We start from the raw sequence: 19,424 nt of genomic DNA, 5'->3' as shown, positions 1-19,424 counted from the left end.
AACCTTTTTAAATGTTTTTTTTTTCACAATTTTACATTTTAATTTGATTATGTTGTTCGCAATGCTTCATGGGATTGTAGTTCTTTCCCTCACTAAAATCATTAAGTGCAAGTCTTGGATTTTTGTCCAATTTTCAAATACTTTTTTGCTTCAAATCAAAGATTGTAATGCTATGATTCACCTTGTAGATGGTTGGTTCATGGCTTATAAAGGCCTGTTCACACCAAGAGTGATAACTATAGAGGGTATATGCGTGACGTCATCATCGGCTGGAGTCGCTGCGGTTACACCCATTGAGTGGCAAAAATACTGAGAGGCAGCATTGGAAACACAAAACACATCTAAAATGGGAAAGAGCTTTGAGATTGACTGTACAAACAGATTTGACAAGAAATCTGAGGTAGGGGGAGAGCGGGGCACAACCTAATGCTTTTTGACTTTCTCAGTTTGTGTAAATCCACTTGGGGTTCAGAGTATTTATTGTATCCCACATTAATTGCACACATGTCTAGTAAAATTATGTGGTTTTGTTTCATTAATACAGTGTATACTTTTTTCTTGATTTACCCCGAAAGAATGGAAGTGAAATGTGACAACATGCCCCACAGGTGGGGTACATTGTAACATGACCAAATGACAGCTTAAAATGTTACCTGATATAATCAAAAAAAATCCAAGACAAACTAAATTTTGTTGTCAACAAAATACAATTGTTAACTTTTTAAAATAAAATAATGGCATTTTTTAATCATTAAAAATATACTCATTTTTGAGTTTGACAACAAACACATCGCTAAACACAGCTATACAGCATAGTTAAAAACATAATAATAATTACTAATTTCTGAACATTAACTCTCAGTCATTATTCACCCTTTTCTCATGGTTTCTCAAAATAATTCATAAAAGTATAGAATATAATGGCATATTTCTAATAGGTGCTCATTGTAACGCAGTGTTACAACGCACCCCAACACATCTGTGCAACTGGGATTTAAATCGCGGCTTGTGTCCTCTGTTGGTTATATAAGCATTAAAGAACGATCTCAACTGTTAAATAACAGATATAAGATAAAAATAATATCGGATTTGTCTTATTTTAAATAAACACAAAAAACAGAGATGAAAACTAAACTTAAGTAAGAAATTTACTTTTGCTATGGTTAAATAAATGTTCAGTGATATCTTCCAGAGATTTTTTAATTTCGGCGCTATTTTTTCTCTAAATAATGTTGATATGAAAACTAGTAAATACACTAAGTTTCATCATTCAGGCATGTGTGGAAAGGGTTAAAACATGCGTGTTACAACTAACCCCATGTTAGGCTGTGCCCCGCGCTCCCCTATATTTTTACAGACTGGCTACAGAAAAAAGCAAATGGTTGGATGCAATTCACAGAAAAAACTGGACTTTGTCAGTAAATTGTATTGTTATATATTGTATTGACAACTCATCAAGTAAATATTTACCATTGTATATTCTGCCTATTTTGATTTATTTAAATAAACACTTACAAAACTATACAAGTTTTAGGGGTGGACGAAATAGACGATAGCTATATAACACTGATATAAGTGCTCACCCAGATTTAGACCTATACTGTATTGTATTTATATAAAGCGTTCACAGGCAAATTTTATGAAAATAAAATAAATGTCAGGAAACACGATCCTGGCTGCATGTCAATATCCACGGATCACTGGATCTTTAGTAAGTTGTAAGGGACACTATATAGAGTCCAACCTTTAATATAAACTTATAATCGTTTATTTTACTCACGTTTTCGCAGTTTCCCCTATTAACTCCAGTCATGCAGCTGCTCTTCTGGCACTCAGTCCGGCTGAGGGGCGTGTTCCGGCAGGAAAGCGACGTCAATGCATACCCTCTATGAAGATAACGATAAAGATATAGTTCTCAAAAATCGTTCTCAATATTAAAGAATAGTTCACATCCATAGACTGTAAAAAAATATGGACGTAGTGTCCGTGACGTCACTCATAGGTTTCTGAAAAGAGTTTTTTTTGAAGCCTCAAACTCGGCCGTTGTCATCCTGGCAGAGCGTCACTCCCAGATAACAGAAAATGGGCAAAGAGGCGGGACGTGGCTGGAGCTGAGGTGACGTTATGACTAACAGACAGCAGACATATACGGCAATCCACCTGTCACTCAAAGTGGCCACGCCCTTAAGTATGCAGAACTTTCAGGCTTTATATAATGTAAACGATTGAGTTATAAAAAAAATTCACCCCCCTCACAGTCGTCATGAAGGGCAAAATTAGCCGTATAGACCAAAACCACAATTTGTACCAGGCTGTAAACATGTTTTTTTCTGCTGTAAAGTTGGGCATTTTAACATGGGGCTCAATGATATTTTCTCCCTTCTGGAGCCTGTCCCTAGTGGCCAGTCACTGAATTGCAGTTTAAGTCACTTCCGTATTGGCTTCAAGAGAAACTGGGGGAGGTTGCCGCTTGTTCACATCACAGCTATAAAGATAACGGCACTGAGAACGACATTTTTCGAATAACTTTCAGACCTTTTTTCCAGCTGATGAATGATAAAAAACATTGACCAATCAGAATCCATCTTGCTGTAACGAGCTCAAGCTTTTAAACTGGCAGACAAGCACGCGCTTAGTATGAACAGAACGATATTGTTCGCTGGTGTGGACGCTAATATGTTTCTCTTTATAGTTCTCGCTATAAAGCAGTTATTGCACTCTCTATATTTTATTATATTGGCAGTTGGTGTGTCTGTGCAGGTTTGTGATTGGCCGAGAGCGTCCGGGACAGCAGAGCGAGGTGGCTCAGCTCATCAGTCAGACTCTGGAGCAGGAGAGACGTCAGAGAGAGATGATGGAGCAACAGTACGCCCAATACGATGCTGATGATGACGAGGTGAGCACAGAACAGGCTTGTCTGAGCATGTCAGCATCTGTCTGCACAGGTTAATCAACCATCCAGAGCCAGTTGGAGCAGGTTCAAATCTATTATCCACGATTTGGCCATGCTACAAGCCTCAACCTGTTACAATTTGTCACATCAAAATGCAGCAGGATGACATATGCACTATATAATCAAATGACATCCTAAAACTAATACTATGGACTGTTGCGTTGCACAGTTCTATTTTATCAAGAGATCTATTGTATATTTTTTCTCACAATATCCTACATTTGACCATATTTTTCTAAATTTGCAGCAGGACAGATAATTCCTTCTCAAAATAATTTGAAATTAATATTGAGCCTGTAATGCTGCCAAAACATATCATCTCATTGCTCCATCTAATTAAATCTTCCTGTTGAAAGGAAAAAAAAAATTTAAAAAAAAATTATATATATATATATACTTACCAAACAAAACATTTACTAAATTGGTGATATTGCTGTTTCATTCCAGTTTTTTTAATTGAAATTATTTTATTCTATTGATTTTTTTAGCCAAAGGAAAGAGATAATAATAATAATTATTATTATTAATACATTTTCATCTTTCTTTCCTTGGGTAGAAAAAAAAGATAAACTATAAAATGAATACAAAGTGAATATTTTCCTGAAAATATTTAATACATTTTTAATATTTATAATATTTAATATTATATTTAATATTTATAATATTAATATGTTTAATATTAATATTTAACACATATTTAATACATACTTTGGCTTTAGGGCAACAGATAGACAATTATTTAATTTTTAAAATTGATATGATTTTTTTTCATTCAGTAAAATCAATGTTAATACAGATACAAATATACAGTTCCCCATATATTTTGGCATATTTATTATTATATATTTATTATTTGGATGTCATTGGAATTCATGCTGTTAATCGTTAATTGAAATAATCTTTATCTATTGATTTTCTTTAGCCCAAGGAAGGCGATAACAAATAATATTTTTTGTTATTATTAATGAATTAATTATTATTATTATTATTATTATTATTATTATTATTATTATTATTATTATTAAATATGAATCCCTCCTTCCTTGTGTAGAAAAAAAAGATAAACTGTAAAATTAATACAAAGTGAGTATTTTCCTGAAAATATTTAATACATTTATTTGGCTTTAGTGCAACAAACAAACAATTATTTAATTTTGAAAATGTATAATATGATAATATTTTATTTCATACAGTAAATCAATGTTAATACATAAAAATATACAGTTCCCCTTATATTTTGGCATATGTATTATTATACATTTATTCTTCGGATGTCATTGGCATGAGATTTAAATGAAGCACAAATGGCCTCTCCTGCTTCTCCTCTAGAGATTTCCACAATGTTACAGTGTTTAGGTGAGGGCTTCTCATGGAAAACACCCACAGGGGCAGCTTTCTGCTCCATGGAGAGTTGATGGGGTTTGTTATATTACTAGTCACTGAGCAGTTATTGCTCACTTCTCATTAGTGGATCGGGGAGCGGCCTGGCTTTTCAGACAAAAGGTCTGTTGTCACGTCTGTGACTGTGCTGCCATCTATTTTTGAAGGATAGGTGCATTTCCATAATGCATGCGGTACTGTCACGCCAGTGGGATTCCACACGAAACCTCTGATGACTGACTTAAGAAAGCGTTGAATTAATCGCCCGCTACGATTCAGAGATAATTACATCAGTAGACCAGGCAAAGCAATTTCTACCTTGTGATTTGGAGGACACGGACAATTTAGCATTATAGGCTCTTGTGCGGTGCAGAATGATGCAAGACTCGCGTGTACTAATGCAAGAGCAAATTTTTAATGCCTCCCATTATTTGTCAGGGAGAATCTAATTTAGCATTGTGACTGATGGATAGATGTGCGTTGAGTTCTCCATCAGATTGCATCAAAATCTCACATTATAAATTTAGCTGATGTCCTTATGCACGCGCATGGTTTTATTTGTTCCTCCTCTGCTGGCTCGGATGCAGGCCAGGCTGCGCTCTTGAAATAGCTGTGCGATCAGCGCTGTTTTATAATTCTGGCACAGGCGGCTTCTCCCGGCAGACAAGCTGCCCGTAAGGAATTGTAATGAATGTAGCAGTCCTTGCTAAAGATTAGCATGTTTGCGTGTGGGTGTTTGTTCTTGCGAATGTGCCATGTGTGTGCTTGAGCGTCAGCACATGTGAATGTCTGAATGCGTCATATCAGTGTCATGCAAGAGAGGCCTCCAAAATGAAGGTTTAAGGGCTGGTGTGTTCAATGAGGCAGAATGGTGTGAACATGCCTGAAATCTTGCTGTGTTGTGGATTAGCAGCTGCCAAACCATTCACATGCTGCCTGCCAGCAGTAAAGGGCCTTAAAACAGCAGGGTCCAGCAGGATTTAGTGGTTATAAGGACGTCCAAGAAAGGCTCGGAAAGGTTAGTAGAATCAGAACAGGCATACGGTGACATCTCAGCTAGGGTGACCATATTTTGATTACCGACAACCAGGACACTCTGCTTGGCAATGAGATACTCAGATGATACTCAAAGTTTACTCAAAGATTCCTTATTAATTTCAATACATTTAAAGTATGCCCCCTCTGTATGGACAGAAAAGTGTTATATTAGGGCCAGGACAGGACTTGAAAACAGGACATGTCCTGGGAAAACAGGACGTTTGGTCACCCTAATGTCAGCCACACTTATAAATATATGAATTTCACCGCATTATAAAATATCAAACCAAATGATGCTAGACCTTTTGTAACCTTGACACACAAACTTGCCTCCCCTCACTCACTCGTTTCATTTGCTAAGGATTAATATTGTTGGTGGTACAGGGCTTGAATTTCAGCGTGGGATGGCACGTATTGCGCATTATTTGACTCATTCCTGCAGATTTTGTGCTCACAACCAAAGAGCACGCACATAAATCCGCCTCTCAGTACTAAATTGAGTTATCTTTCGCTGCTTATTGCGCTAAAACAGTCAAATACACACAAAATAATGTCAAAAATACAGTCTTGGCGAGTATTCACGTAAACAAAGTCATTTATGTTTTAAGAGAACGTAAACAGTTGAGAAAGAAAACGCATGTGTAACATTATAATGGATCCGTGCGTCAGGTCTTAAAGTGAAAGCAGCCTAATTTACAAGAAAAAGTATGTGAACCACTTGCAGAATCTGTGATTTCACAGATAATATTAAAAATATCTAAATGACAGTTTTTCCCCATGGTATCGATGTCAAAATTGTGGCCAGTGAAAATGCTAAGTGGCTTGTAACTTTGGAAAAACACTAGCCACAGTGGTTTATTATATATAATTTAGTGCTGGGCGAAAATGTATCGTGTTTAATCGCATCCAAAATAAAAGTTTGTGTTTACATAATATATGTGTGTGTACTGTGTATAATTATTATGTATATATAAATACACACACATGCATGTATATATTTAAGAAAAGTTTTATATTTTTATAAAAAAATTATATTTATATATAAGATAAATTATATATACAGCAAATATTTCTTATATATATACATGTATTTGTATGTATTTATTAGGGCTGGGCAAATTAACGCGTTAACGCGGGCAAATAATTTTTTCAGCTTAACGCATTCAAAATATTTAACGCAAATAACGCAGCGTTCGTTTTTATATCCATTTTGCTTAGCTTTACATGCTCACGCTCCTATTCATGTAAATGCTTCTAAGCGCGACAAGACACAAGAGAACGCGCTGTATGTCAATGTCCTGTGTGTGTGTGTGTCAGTGTCCTGTCTGTATGGCTGCGTCTCATGTCAGCTAATCAAGGGACACTCTGACACACACACACACACACACACACTCGACGCATAGACAGACTCGCGTCATTTTCCTGCTCACATCGAGTTCTCTTTTGCTCTTGAACAAACAATAACAACAACACAGAGGATTTTGAGTATTCTCATATTAGGAGTCTTAAATTAGTTAAATAACGTCTTAAATTAACTTAAAGAGTTGTGAGGAAATGAGATGCCCGAGACAGCGCGTCAGATCCGCGTCATGTTCGGCTGTGGCTGTTCTTAAAGTGACAGTAGCACTGATGATGCCTGTCATTAATGTTCATCAAAGAACAACGGGAACAGAGAAAATTGTAGCTTTAATGATGATTAATCTATATTTCATTTATCTTTTATTTTTCTTTTTAGGTGTTTGATAACTATTACATTTCTGTATATGTATAACAGGGAAGGCCATGGGTAAATATAACATTTATTATAATGGGTTTATGTAAAGATTGTTTTAAGTTCACTTAAATTAAAAGTTGTTTTTTTAAAGCCTAATAAATGTTGAAATTGGGAGCTTTCAGTTATACTGTAATGTAACGTCATTAATGTTTCATAGAGACTTTAGTATCAGTGATACTGGCCTTCATTCATAAAAACATGACAATACAACACATATTTAAAATATGCTGTCTTTAAATTGTTTATACATTAATTTGGAGAGTAACTGAAATTATTACAATATCAAAATATTAAAAACTTAAAATATTAAAAACTTGCGATTAATCGCGATTAATTACAGAAAAAAAATTGATTAATTAGTTAATTTTTTTAATCGATGGCCAGCACTAATATTTATATATACATAATAATTATACACAGTAGTACACACATATATATTATGTAAACACAAACTTTCATTTTGGATGCGATTAATCATGATTAATTTTCCCCCAGCACTAATATAATTATAAAATATATATAAAATAATAAAATATATATGCAATATATGAGGTGATATTTCCAATCCTCTTTCATTACATTTAGATTACCTTAGTTTTCTGTTCTACAGATCACTAAAAAGTTCATCTTTCAAAACACTAATAAATTCAAACTGTTTATTGTTACTTTAAATTTTTTAGACAAAATAGTATAGATATATTTTACTGTAACATAAATATTGTTTTGATATTTTGTCATCTAATACAGTGATAATCATACATTTGAACTGTGGCTTAAGTACTTTCTATGTCGCTGTATATGACCTTTGTGCAATTAGTTTCCTCAAACATGTGCTGTACGGTAACCACCAGTGTGTTAAAAGGTTGGTGACACATAAACTAATTGAATGTGACACTCCAGAATGAGCTAATTTGACCTTTGCCTTGACAATTTCTGAGAGGTAATATCACGCTGATGATATGGATGATGTCTGTGTGTGTGCTGCTCTCCATATCCTCTCAATTAACATATAACGTGTGTGAGGTGATGAGAGGGAGAGACACAGATGAGACACAAATGAGACCACTCAGGTTAAAGCAGTACAGTAGGACAGGGTTACATATGGCCTCTTGCCAGGCAGAATAATTTGATGTGGAAAGGAGGCCTCCCAGGGAACAGCCCTGCCCTGCAACCAGATACGAGCCCCAGCCGAGCAGAACCGACCTGTCCATGTGTGTCTGCACATCCATCCACCTAAAATAACCATGGCAGACGCAAGCAGGAGAAATAGATGCATGACTTGTTTTTATTTTGAAAAGATAACAGACCAAAACTCATATTGAAATGTTTGGGGTCAGTACTTTTTTTTATTTATTTTTTTACGAAATTGATACTTTTATTCAACAAGGATACATTAAATTGGTCAAAAATGACAGTGAAGGCACTTATAATATTTCAAAAGATTTCTATTTCAAATGAATTCTGTTCTATTCTATTGAACTTTCTATTCATCAAAAAATCCTAGAAAAAAAGATCAGTTTCCACAGAAATATTACGCAGCACGACTGTTTTTTAACGTTGATAATAATAATCATAAATGTTTCTTGAGCAGCGAATCATCATATCAGAATGATTTCTGAAGGATCATGTGACATTGAAGACTGGAGTAATGATGCTCAAAATTCAAAATATTTTAATTGAAAATTTTAAATTCAAATTTTAAAATATATTAAAATTGAAAGTTATTTTAAATTGTAATATTTCAAAAGTGTACACTGCAAAAAATGCTTTTCTTACTTAGTATTTTTGTCTTGTTTCTGGTCCAAACATCAAAAAATTCTCAAAACAAGAAGCATTTACTTGCCAAATAAAAAAAATTGTCTTGTTTTGGGGGGACATAACTCAAAATTAAGTGAGTTTTTGCTTAAAATTAGCTAAATAATCTGCCAATGGGGTAAGAAAAATAATCTTAATTCAAACAGAAAAGAAGATTATTTTGCTTACCCCATTGGCAGATTATTTAGCTTATTTTAAGCAAAAATTCTCTTAATTTTGAGTTATTTTCCCCCAAAACAAGACAAAAACTTTTGCTTGTCTAGTAAATGCTTCTTAATGTAAGATTTTTTAGATATTTGGACTGAAAACAAGACAAAAATAATAAGTAAGAAAAGCATTTTTTGCGGTGTACTGTTTTTTTTACTGTATTTGTGATCAAATAAATGCAGTGTAGTTGAGTATAAGAGACTTCAATTAAAAAATCTCAACTTTTAGGTAGTTATTTACAGGGCTAGCTCAAGTCAAAAGAGTATGATATTGTTTGGGTCCCTCCTTAAAGGGTACATAACACAGTTTATGTCAATCTCATGTTAATCTTGAGTATAGAGTAGTATTACATCCTTCATATCTCAGAAGAGTTTTTAGTTTTATCATATTTATAAAAGACAGATACGCTGTAGCGATTCTTTCCAAAAACAGCCGAGCTAGTGCAGGCGTGCAGTGGGAGGAGCTAAAGAGACACGAGCACACACGCACAATACATAATAGCATTATCCCTGGATAACTTTCGATTCACTATAAATTCTTGTTGTTGACATTATATGCACTTACGCGCCGATTGCCAACAAAACACACATTTGATGCACATTTGATGCAGTTTAACTCACCGCCTGCAGTTTCGACTTGTGACCGGGAACAATCAAACACACTTGCAGAACTCCGTTGCTTCTCCGGAAAAATCAAACTGCATCCACTGTTCCCTTTACACTAGGTTTTTTTTTTAAAGCTGAACAAGGTTATCTTTCCCTCACAACCAGAAACACACTTCTTTAGTGACATTGTTGATTTCGTGGTCTAGAAACAAAATTACAGCGCTGTCGACGGCTTCTGTAACCGAACGAAGATCATTGTTGACGTTGTTGATCATTGTTGATCATTCCGCCCTTTATGATGTCATACAGGGCCATACTCGAAAAAAAACGTTCCGAAACTTGTTCGAATCCTGAAGGAGTGTATTTGGCTCAGAAATACGGCATCATACGTCCAACTCTTTTTTTTTTGGCCATGTTTAGCATGAGAATCCAACTCTTTAACATTGTAAATAAATCAGAATGCATGAAATAGCTTTAGACCCCCCCCCCCCTTTAAAAGTTTGTGGGATTTTTCTCATATTTCGCTTAAAAATGTAATAGCACAAATCAATGAGCCTCACAAATTGAGGTAAAGTCTATGTTTCCATTGGCTAAGCATACCAGTTAGTATAAAATCAAAACTAGGTTTTTTAGGCTATCAGTTGTTTCCAGACTATTACCTCTATTCAGTTATCTAAAATATAAAATTAAGATACAAGCAGAGTGTTTTCATGGCAAATGTTTGGTGAGCATTTAGTGATTTAATTAAATCTGAATTAAGAATTAATTCAAGGTGCACATTTTCAATACGCAAAGCTGTTTGTCTTTACTATAAGCGAGTCTCTTTTGAACTTCACTAAACGAATGTGCGTGTGCCATTCAAACCAGCAAAATACCTGATCATCTAAATCAGACTCTACTTTGCCGTTTGGTGAACGTGCAACACCAAACCACATTTAGGTTTTAGGTTCTTCTCATCATGTAAGCGCATGTTATCACTTTGGGAAAACCAATGAGAAAATACAAATATTTACATATAACTGTATATACCAAATGTAATGCTGAAAATAATACTTTATGAACCACTTCTTTAAATATGGTCTGAAAAAAATTGGATATATGAGTTTGGAAGAGTATGGAATTTTAAAATCCCTGAATAAGATAGGAACCTTCCACATTGATTGCTGTAGTAAATGCAGTGCGGATGTTTATTCCTGTGCCTGTGCTCAGACAGGGGAGTACGCCACGGATGAGGAGGAGGAGGCGGGAGAGACGGGAAGGGACAAGGATGTGGCCATTGAGGTTTTCGATTTACCCGAAAATGAGGACATCATCTCGCCATCAGAATTGGATGCCACCAAACTTTATCAGAAGTTTCGGGAGGTAAACCAAGAATGCATACATCATTTTTTTTATATACAATTGATCAATGAAATGAAGGACTTAAGGCCTGTACACACCGGGACGAATATCGCGTGCACTTATGCGTTTTTCGTGACGATTTACGTGCTTGCCAAAACCATAGACATATTTTTTCTATGGCCAAAACCATTCACACACTTTTTGCTAACTGGCAGGCAGCATTATCAGCTCATTTTCTTCTTTGTCTACTTACTACTTCTTCGTCGTATCAATGTGTGCTCGGCAAGACTGTTTTGTGCTTGAGCACCACCAAGTCGTGTTTTACTGTCACTTCAGCAGCTCCAGGCACGTGAACAAAAGCGCGGATCTCATTGATCGGCTAGTTTTTAACGCGGCGCGTCAAAATAAAAAAACGAACCCGAGTGACGCTTTTACGCTTGGCGTTTTACGCGTCGGTGTGCACACTCACATTGGCGCCCTTTGTTTAGTCACAAGGCGTTAAACATCGGCAATAAATGCACACGAAAATCGTCCCGGTGTGAACAGGCCTATATTCTTTAGAAAATGTCAAAAGGTCAAACTAAATATTACGTCAGCTGTTTTATTTATTTATTTATTTGAGGTGTGCTATTTTTGCAAATAAAGATTAAAATAACCAATTTTATGGGTTTTTTAATAAATAAAAAAATTAAATTAAAGAAATAGACATTCGATATGTAACTAGTTTTCATTTCAAGTTTATTTTTATGTTAGATAATAGTTTCTATTACACATATAAAATACCGTTCAAAAGTTTGGGATCAGTACATTTAAAAAATAAAATAATATATGTTATTTTTATTAAGCAAGGATGCATTAAATTGATCAAAAGTGACAGTATAGACATTTATAATGTTACAAAAGATTTCTATTTCAAATAAATACTTGGTTCATCAGGTTTCCACATAAATCATATCAAGGAGCACAACTGTTCAACACTGATAATAATCAGAAATGTTTCAGCAAATCAGCATGTTAGAATGATTTCTGAAGGATCATGTGACACTGAAGACTGGAGTTATGATGCTGAAAATTCAGCTTTGCATCACAAGAATAAATTACATTTTAAAATATATTGAAATAAACTACAGTCATTTTAAATTGTAATAATATTTCACAATATAATAATAATAATAACTGACCCCAAACTTTTAAACGGTAGTGTACATAGGGCTTAACATTAACACCCGCCCCCCTGAATTTGATTGTGTTCTTCTCAAAAGGCATCTGTTATAATCATGTGATTCTGTTGAGTTTATGAATGCAATGTCTAATAATCAGGGGTGTTCAGATTAGTCATTGCTGAAATGCCCAGAGGTTTGTTCAGAGCGCGCTCTCACTCTCACTGCACTCTCATCATTATCAGCAAAGCAGAGATGTACGTGCGATGTACTCAGCAGATTCATTCATCATACAGTGATTGGCTGTTTTTGTTCTATTTCGGCAGCGAAAATAGTTTCAAACAAAGATCACAGCAGAACCATAGCGCATCTGATGTGACTGGCATAAAGTTGGCTTGGCGTTGGACATTCGATATTCGCAAATTCAGGGACCATCTCTAAAGTTACATACGACATTGGTATACACATTTCTAAGTTCAATGGCATTTGAAGAGAATGACTTACAGTCATAAAACCAACTGTAAAGTGCTAATCTAGGTGTCGGGTATGATGCACACCTTTTAGATTGTTGGTTTTTAATACACAAAATATGCTAGATTTAAATGTCATAGCTGATAAAACACTGATGAGAATATAGCTTGAGAGTAAATTATATTTAAATAGTTTTGTAGTCAAGACCACCTAAACCGAGACCAAGACCAGTGTGTGCCGAGACCAAAACAAGACCAAGACTTTGTGGGGTTGAGACCGAGTCAAGACCAAGACCAAGACCAGACCAGACCAGCACTCCTTAAATTCATCTAAAAGATCCATATCTACTGTCTGAGAAATGTCTTATATTTAATGAATAAATACAATTAGAATAGTAAGACACTATAGCGCTGTTACCAATCAAATCACTAACAATAAAATTCATGGCACAGAAGTTGCATCTGAATTGGTACAATTACACCTGAATAAATAATGTTCAGATTAATTTAACATTAAAATATTTACAGGCACAGAATCATTTATTCAACCGATTTGTTCAAAGCAGCTGATTCATTTAATAACGAAACGTTGCCGAATTAGCAAAGACAGTTTAAAATTTGTCATTTAATATGAACTGCTTGTTTATTGAATGTTTTTATAAATCAATATAATTTGCAATGACACTTATATTCATGAAAACAGCTCTCTTGCTCTTGCGATATTGCTTAATTATATTCTGTTATATAAAAAACTAAATCTCAGAATTTTGTGGGCATTTATATTAATTTTGTGCATTTTTTGAGACAATGCTGCTTTGATTTTGAACCCGGCAGCACAGTAACACAGAAATCACATTACAAAGAAGTTATTGATTGTATTTTAAGCGGAAAGTTTTACATCAAATCACATTAATGATGTTAAATCAGACAATGCACCGGCAATTTAGTGATATCCTTGCAGTTGTGTTCTTGACTGGTCTTGAGATAAAATCCAGAGTCCTTTCAGTCTGAGACCAAGACAAGAAATGCAGAAATGCAGTCGTGACCGAGACAAGACCAAGACCTTCAAAAAATTATCTTAAGACCAGTCTCGAGACCAAGACCGGTCTCGAGTACTACAACACTATATTTAAACCAAAAAGTCATTTATTTCAGGCAAGAAACTGTTAGTGTTTCTCTGTCTAGATTAAGGAGCTTTACACACAACCTTATCAGAGCTATTTGATGACCTGTCATGTTATACATTTCATGTAGACTTGATTTGGGTGTGTACAGTGCTCATTTACATAAAGCCAACAACAAATTTCCCAGCAACACAATTTTGGCCAGTGAAAATGCTGAGTGGCTAGTAACTTTGAAAAACCACTAGCCACAGTGGCTGGTGAGCAAAAACAAGTTAAAGTGCACTATGTACAATTTTTTCAGTAAAATATCCAAAAACTACTAGGCCAGTGTTATATATTTTGTTCAGTTGAGTACTCACAATATCCCAAATGTTTCCAACTATTTTTTTCCAACTATTTAACCAAGGAACCGGGACGTGTGAGGGAGTCGCCTGTCGATGACATCATATCTGCGTTCCCCTCGGTTTCCGGTTTGTTTTATTTTGCAGAAACGCTTTACTCTCACCGCAGTGTGAACAAGTGTCATAGCAGCTGCCAAGCGAACACACAGAGTAACATCATAACATAATTTTCAATACACTCAGATGTGTCTAATATGATAAACAGAGCTACGTTACCTCATACTCATGACCTGAAAAGTGGAAATGGTGCTGGCGAATGTGGCATAATAAAAGTCCCGCTGCTCATGAGGTGTGTGTTGCGTTCATCTTATTAACAATCGCTCCAGCGGCCTTTTTCAGCTCCCACAACACTCAGTCCTGCTCTGCTTCATACTACTGTAACGCTAATAATCACATCCATGAACAGGATTTCTGCCCGAGTCCTATCCCGAATCTTTTCCACCGGCTATGAGGTGAAGACCACATGTCCCAAGATTCTGCGCTCAAACGTGGCGTCATGAGTGTACATATCAACATTTCATTTAAGAGTGAATTGTGCCACTAATCAACCAATTCATCTTGATTTGAGTAATTTTTAGATCTGGTTAAGTATGTAAAAAGAAAGCAGTACCTTGTACCCACCTTGACATCTTAATCAATGGAGAAAATAAACGTTCCATTGATCCTTTTCATTTTGTCAATACAACTCATACAAAACCACATGACCCAGATCCAGCATATATACAGTGAGCATAACGTTCATCTCAGAATCTATCTATTGTCTTCACAGCTTTTCTTATAAATTGCTCTTGATGAGAGACTATAATCTTTCTATATAAATATTTGATCCCAGAGCTCACTCCTTCTTCCTCAGTTGTCGTTTTCCTGCTCCCTCTCTCCTGTTCTTTCTCTTGAGTCTGCATTTGCACACAGAGAGAGAGAGAGAGAGAGAGAGAGAGAGTTGTCACGCAGAAAGAGAGCATCTCTGGTCAGTTCCCTTCAGAGGGAGATTGTCCCTGATCATCCAGTCATCTTTCATCTACTCTCTCTCATCACTTTGTGTCTACAGCTGCAGATTAAACACACTGTCACTGAAGCCGAGATCCAGAAACTGAAGAACAAGGTAAGAGACTACTGTATCTGCTAATATGTGTTTCCCCCCCACAAATGGAGTTAAGCTACAAATTGGATGTTGTTGTTTTGTTTCAACTCCTTAATACTAGTTTTAGGACTTTTATTTGTTATTATGAACAAGGGAAGAGGAGAATGCATCCGCAGGATTATTTTAGTTGTATTATAGTTGTATACTCCCTTGCCTAGTGAAAAATAAATATACTAAAATGTATTTGAAATACATTTATTTTATGCTATATTACAAATACATTTACATATTTATGTACTTAATATAAATACCCTGCAATTGTACTTCTAGCATACTAAATTGGTATACTTAAAGTCTGCTAAATTGGAACAACTAATTTTGTACTAAAACCAGAAATAGTGCTTAGGTCCAACTAAAGATATACGGAAGTATATTTGATCGTGCTAAAGTGGAACTATTGCGAGAATACTTTAGCTACACTTTAAATATCATGCATTTAAACACTGATGTTATACAGTAATCATGCTATCCTTACTAAAATGGATATTAAAACCAATTTAAGCTTAATAATAATAAATGTGCATTGTGCAATAAAGAAGTACTCCACATAAAGTTTAATTATAATATTTATATCTAAGTCTCAACCGACATATCAGTAAATATGTTAATGGTTTTGTAGTATACTTAGTATGAAATAAATACATTTTGGTACAGTTTTTTTCACTAGGGCTCTTATAGCATTTATTAATATTTTGAATATTTTATTTTTATATTGATTTTAGTTTAGTTTTTAGTAACCTTGTAATGTGCCTTTATCCTTTTTATTCTTTTAAAAATATACATATTACTGTATAGCTTTAATTTTTATTTCAGCTTTTTGTTTTAGTAACTTTAGTTATTCAACTTAAACTTTTTAAGATACGTTTTTCATCTAATATACAGTGGCAACAAAAAGTATGTGAACCACTTGCAGAATCAGTGAAAATGTGAATAATTTTAACTAAATAAGAGAGATCATACACAATGCATGTTATTTTTTATTTAGTACCGTCGTGAATAAGATATTTCACATAAAATATGTTTACGTATAGTCCACAAGACAAAAAAATAGCTGAATTTATTCAAATGACCCTGATCAAAAGTTTATGAACCATTAATTCTCAATACTGTGTGTCGTTCCCTGGATGACCCATTGCTGTTTTTTTGTTTTGTGATGGTTGTTCATGAGTCCCTTGTTCGTCCTGAGCAGTTAAACTGACCAATGTTCTTCAGAAAAATCCTCCAGGTCCTGCACATTCTTCAGTTTTCCAGCATCTTTTGCATATTCTAACCCTCTCCAGCAGGGACTGTATGATTTTAAGATCCATCTTTTCACACTGAAGACGATTGAGGGACTCAAACACAACTATTAAAAAAGGTTCAGACATTCACTAATGCTCCAGAAGGAAACACCATGCATTAAGAGGCGGGGGTGAAAACTTTTGAACAGGATGAAAAGGTCCAAATTTTTCTTATTTTGTTTAATTATCATTTTTTTTAATTTAGTACTGCCCTTCACAAGCAACAGAAGATACTTGCATGTTTCTCGGAAGACAAATTAAGTACAATTTACCTTGATCTTCAAATTTAATAGGTTTTCACCCCCCGGCTCTTAATGCATTATTCCCATTTTTCTTTTTATTATTCCCATTTTCACAGATTCTGCAAGCGGTTCACATACTTTTTCTTGCCACTGTATATATATTATGTCAGCTTTTTTTTATTTTCAAAAGTTATAGTTTTAGTTTCTGTTTTAGTTAACAATAACAACACTGTCAATTTTTTTGTTGTATCCGACTCAAATCTGTTTTGTTTTTTGAACAGCAAACCATGTAGGGTTTTTATTTGTCATTCAGAACATTATGCATATGAAACATACAATTTTAGCAATTTCCAATCTCCACATTGGCATTCACTATGTAGTGAATGAGTCAGCGGTTTTGGACAGTATCTGCATGAATGCATAAAGCACCTTCTCTCAGTCCAGCGGTGAGATGTCATGATGGACATGAGCAGAATCAAAATCATTTCCACACTGACAGCTGCTCTCAGTTGCTGTCTGAGAAAGTCTCTTGGCAAAGTGCAGAAGCTTACATCAATACTCACATTATTCTGAACTTAAATAGCTTACTTCTGCTTTGTGAAATAAAGTAGATACACGTGCCAGATATTGATTACACTGTTCACCACCTGTAAAAAGACAGTGTGGACAGTCAGGGTTAAATTTGAACTTGAGTACGGTGTGAACAAAGCTATTGATATTCCTCTGGCTGATGAGACACGACTTTTGTTTCCTGTGATAATTCCCTCTATCCCCTTAATCGTCTAGTAATTTTTAATCATCTGTATTAAAGCAGTTGTATATTTTGTGACGCTCTCCTTCAGGCCATGTATTTCTGATAGCATGTGCATATAAATTGGATGAAAAGAGCTTCTTATCTTATTACTGAGAGATTTTGCTGGATTTGGGATTTACAGTTGATTAATCTGTGCTTTTTTAAGTCTCCATAGTCATTTGCCCGGGTTGACAGACTCTGCATGTACAGTAGGGGTAGCTGACGTGAAATACTTTCTGCGGTGACATGCTATACACTTTTCAAAACAGTATTTTGCTTAGCCTAATATTTTATACGAAATTGATTTATCACACTGCAGAACAATTAAAAACTAGATGAAAGTAAAGTGAAATTTGAGGAAATGTGGACAATTTGTAGACTACTGTCCTAAGATGTACTAAGATCTGTCTGTCTGTCTCACTATCTGTCTGTCCATCTATCCTATCTGTTTATCTGTCTGCCTGTCTATCTATCTGTATGTCTGTCTGTCTGTCTGCCTGTCTATCTGAATGTCTGTCTGCCTGTCTATATGCCTGTCTATCTGTATGTCTGTCTGTCTGCCTGTCTATATGCCTGTCTGTCTGTCTATCTATCCTGTCTGCCTGTCTATCTGTCTGTCTATCTATCTGTCTGCCTGCCTGTCTATCCATCATGTCTGTATCTCTATCTATCGGTGTATCTGTCTGTCTGTCTGTCTATCTATCCTGTCTGTCTGTCTGTCTATCTATCTATCATGTCTGTCTCTCTTTCTTTCTATCTGTCTGTCTGTCTGTCTATCTATCCTGTCTATCTATCTAACTATCTCTGTCTGTCTGTCTATCCTGTCTGTCTGTCTGTCTGTCTGTCTATCTATCTATCCTGTCTGTTTGTCTATCTGTCTGTCTGTCTGTCTGCCTATCTATCTGTCTGCCTGTCTATCCATCATGTCTGTATCTCTATCTATCGGTGTATCTGTCTGTCTGTCTGTCTGTCTGTCTATCCTCTTTGCCTGTCAGTCTGTCTGTCTATCTATCTATCTATCTATCTATCTATCTATCTATCTATCTATCTATCTATCTATCTATCTATCTATCTATCTATCTATCTATCTATCTATCTATCTATCTATCTATCTATCTATCTATCTATCTATCTATCTATCTATCTATCTATCTGTCTGTCTGTCTGTCTGTCTGTCTGTCTGTCTGTCTATCCTCTTTGCCTGTCAGTCTGTCTGTCTCTCTATCTATCTGTCTGTCCGTCTGACTATCTATCCTGTCTGTCTGTCTAACCATCTCTGTCTGTCTGTCTATCCTGTCTGTCTGTCTAACTATCTCTGTCTGTCTCTCTATATATCTGTCTGTATGTCTGTCTGACTATCTATCATGTCTGTTTGTCTATCTGTCTGTCTATCTATCCTGTCTGTCTGTCTGTCTGTCTATCTGTCTGTCTGTCTATCTATCCTGTCTGTTTGTCTATCTGTCTGTCTGTCTATCTATCCTGTCTGTCTGTGTATCTGTTTGTCTCTTTGTCTATCTATATGTCTATCCATCCTGTCTGTCTGTCTGTCTGTCTGTCTGTCTATCTATCTGTCTGTTTGTCTATCTGTCTGTCTGTCTGTCTATCTATCCTGTCTGTCTGTGTATCTGTCTGTCTCTTTGTCTATCTATATGTCTATCCATCCTGTTTGTCTATCTGTCTGTCTATCCATCATGCCTGTC

The 19,424-nt window shown here is 35.4% G+C and overlaps 1 protein-coding gene across 1 annotated transcript in view; it reads left to right on the top strand.

Annotated features, from left to right (window-relative positions):
- Positions 1-19,424, top strand: part of ppp1r9a (protein phosphatase 1, regulatory subunit 9A) — a gene marked incomplete at its 5' end in the record, with an annotated part of 81,302 nt that overhangs the window by 34,103 nt on the left and 27,775 nt on the right. The window contains 3 exons of the mRNA XM_079829735.1: positions 2,761-2,896; positions 10,982-11,134; positions 15,317-15,370. Coding sequence (XP_079685861.1) covers positions 2,761-2,896; positions 10,982-11,134; positions 15,317-15,370 — 343 coding nt within the window. The remainder of the gene's footprint in view (positions 1-2,760; positions 2,897-10,981; positions 11,135-15,316; positions 15,371-19,424) is intronic.

This window comes from Gobio gobio (genome assembly GCF_949357685.1).
Source record: "Gobio gobio genome assembly, chromosome: 11".
Taxonomy (NCBI): Eukaryota; Metazoa; Chordata; class Actinopteri; order Cypriniformes; family Gobionidae; genus Gobio; species Gobio gobio.
This window is presented reverse-complemented; position numbering and strand designations above follow the sequence as displayed.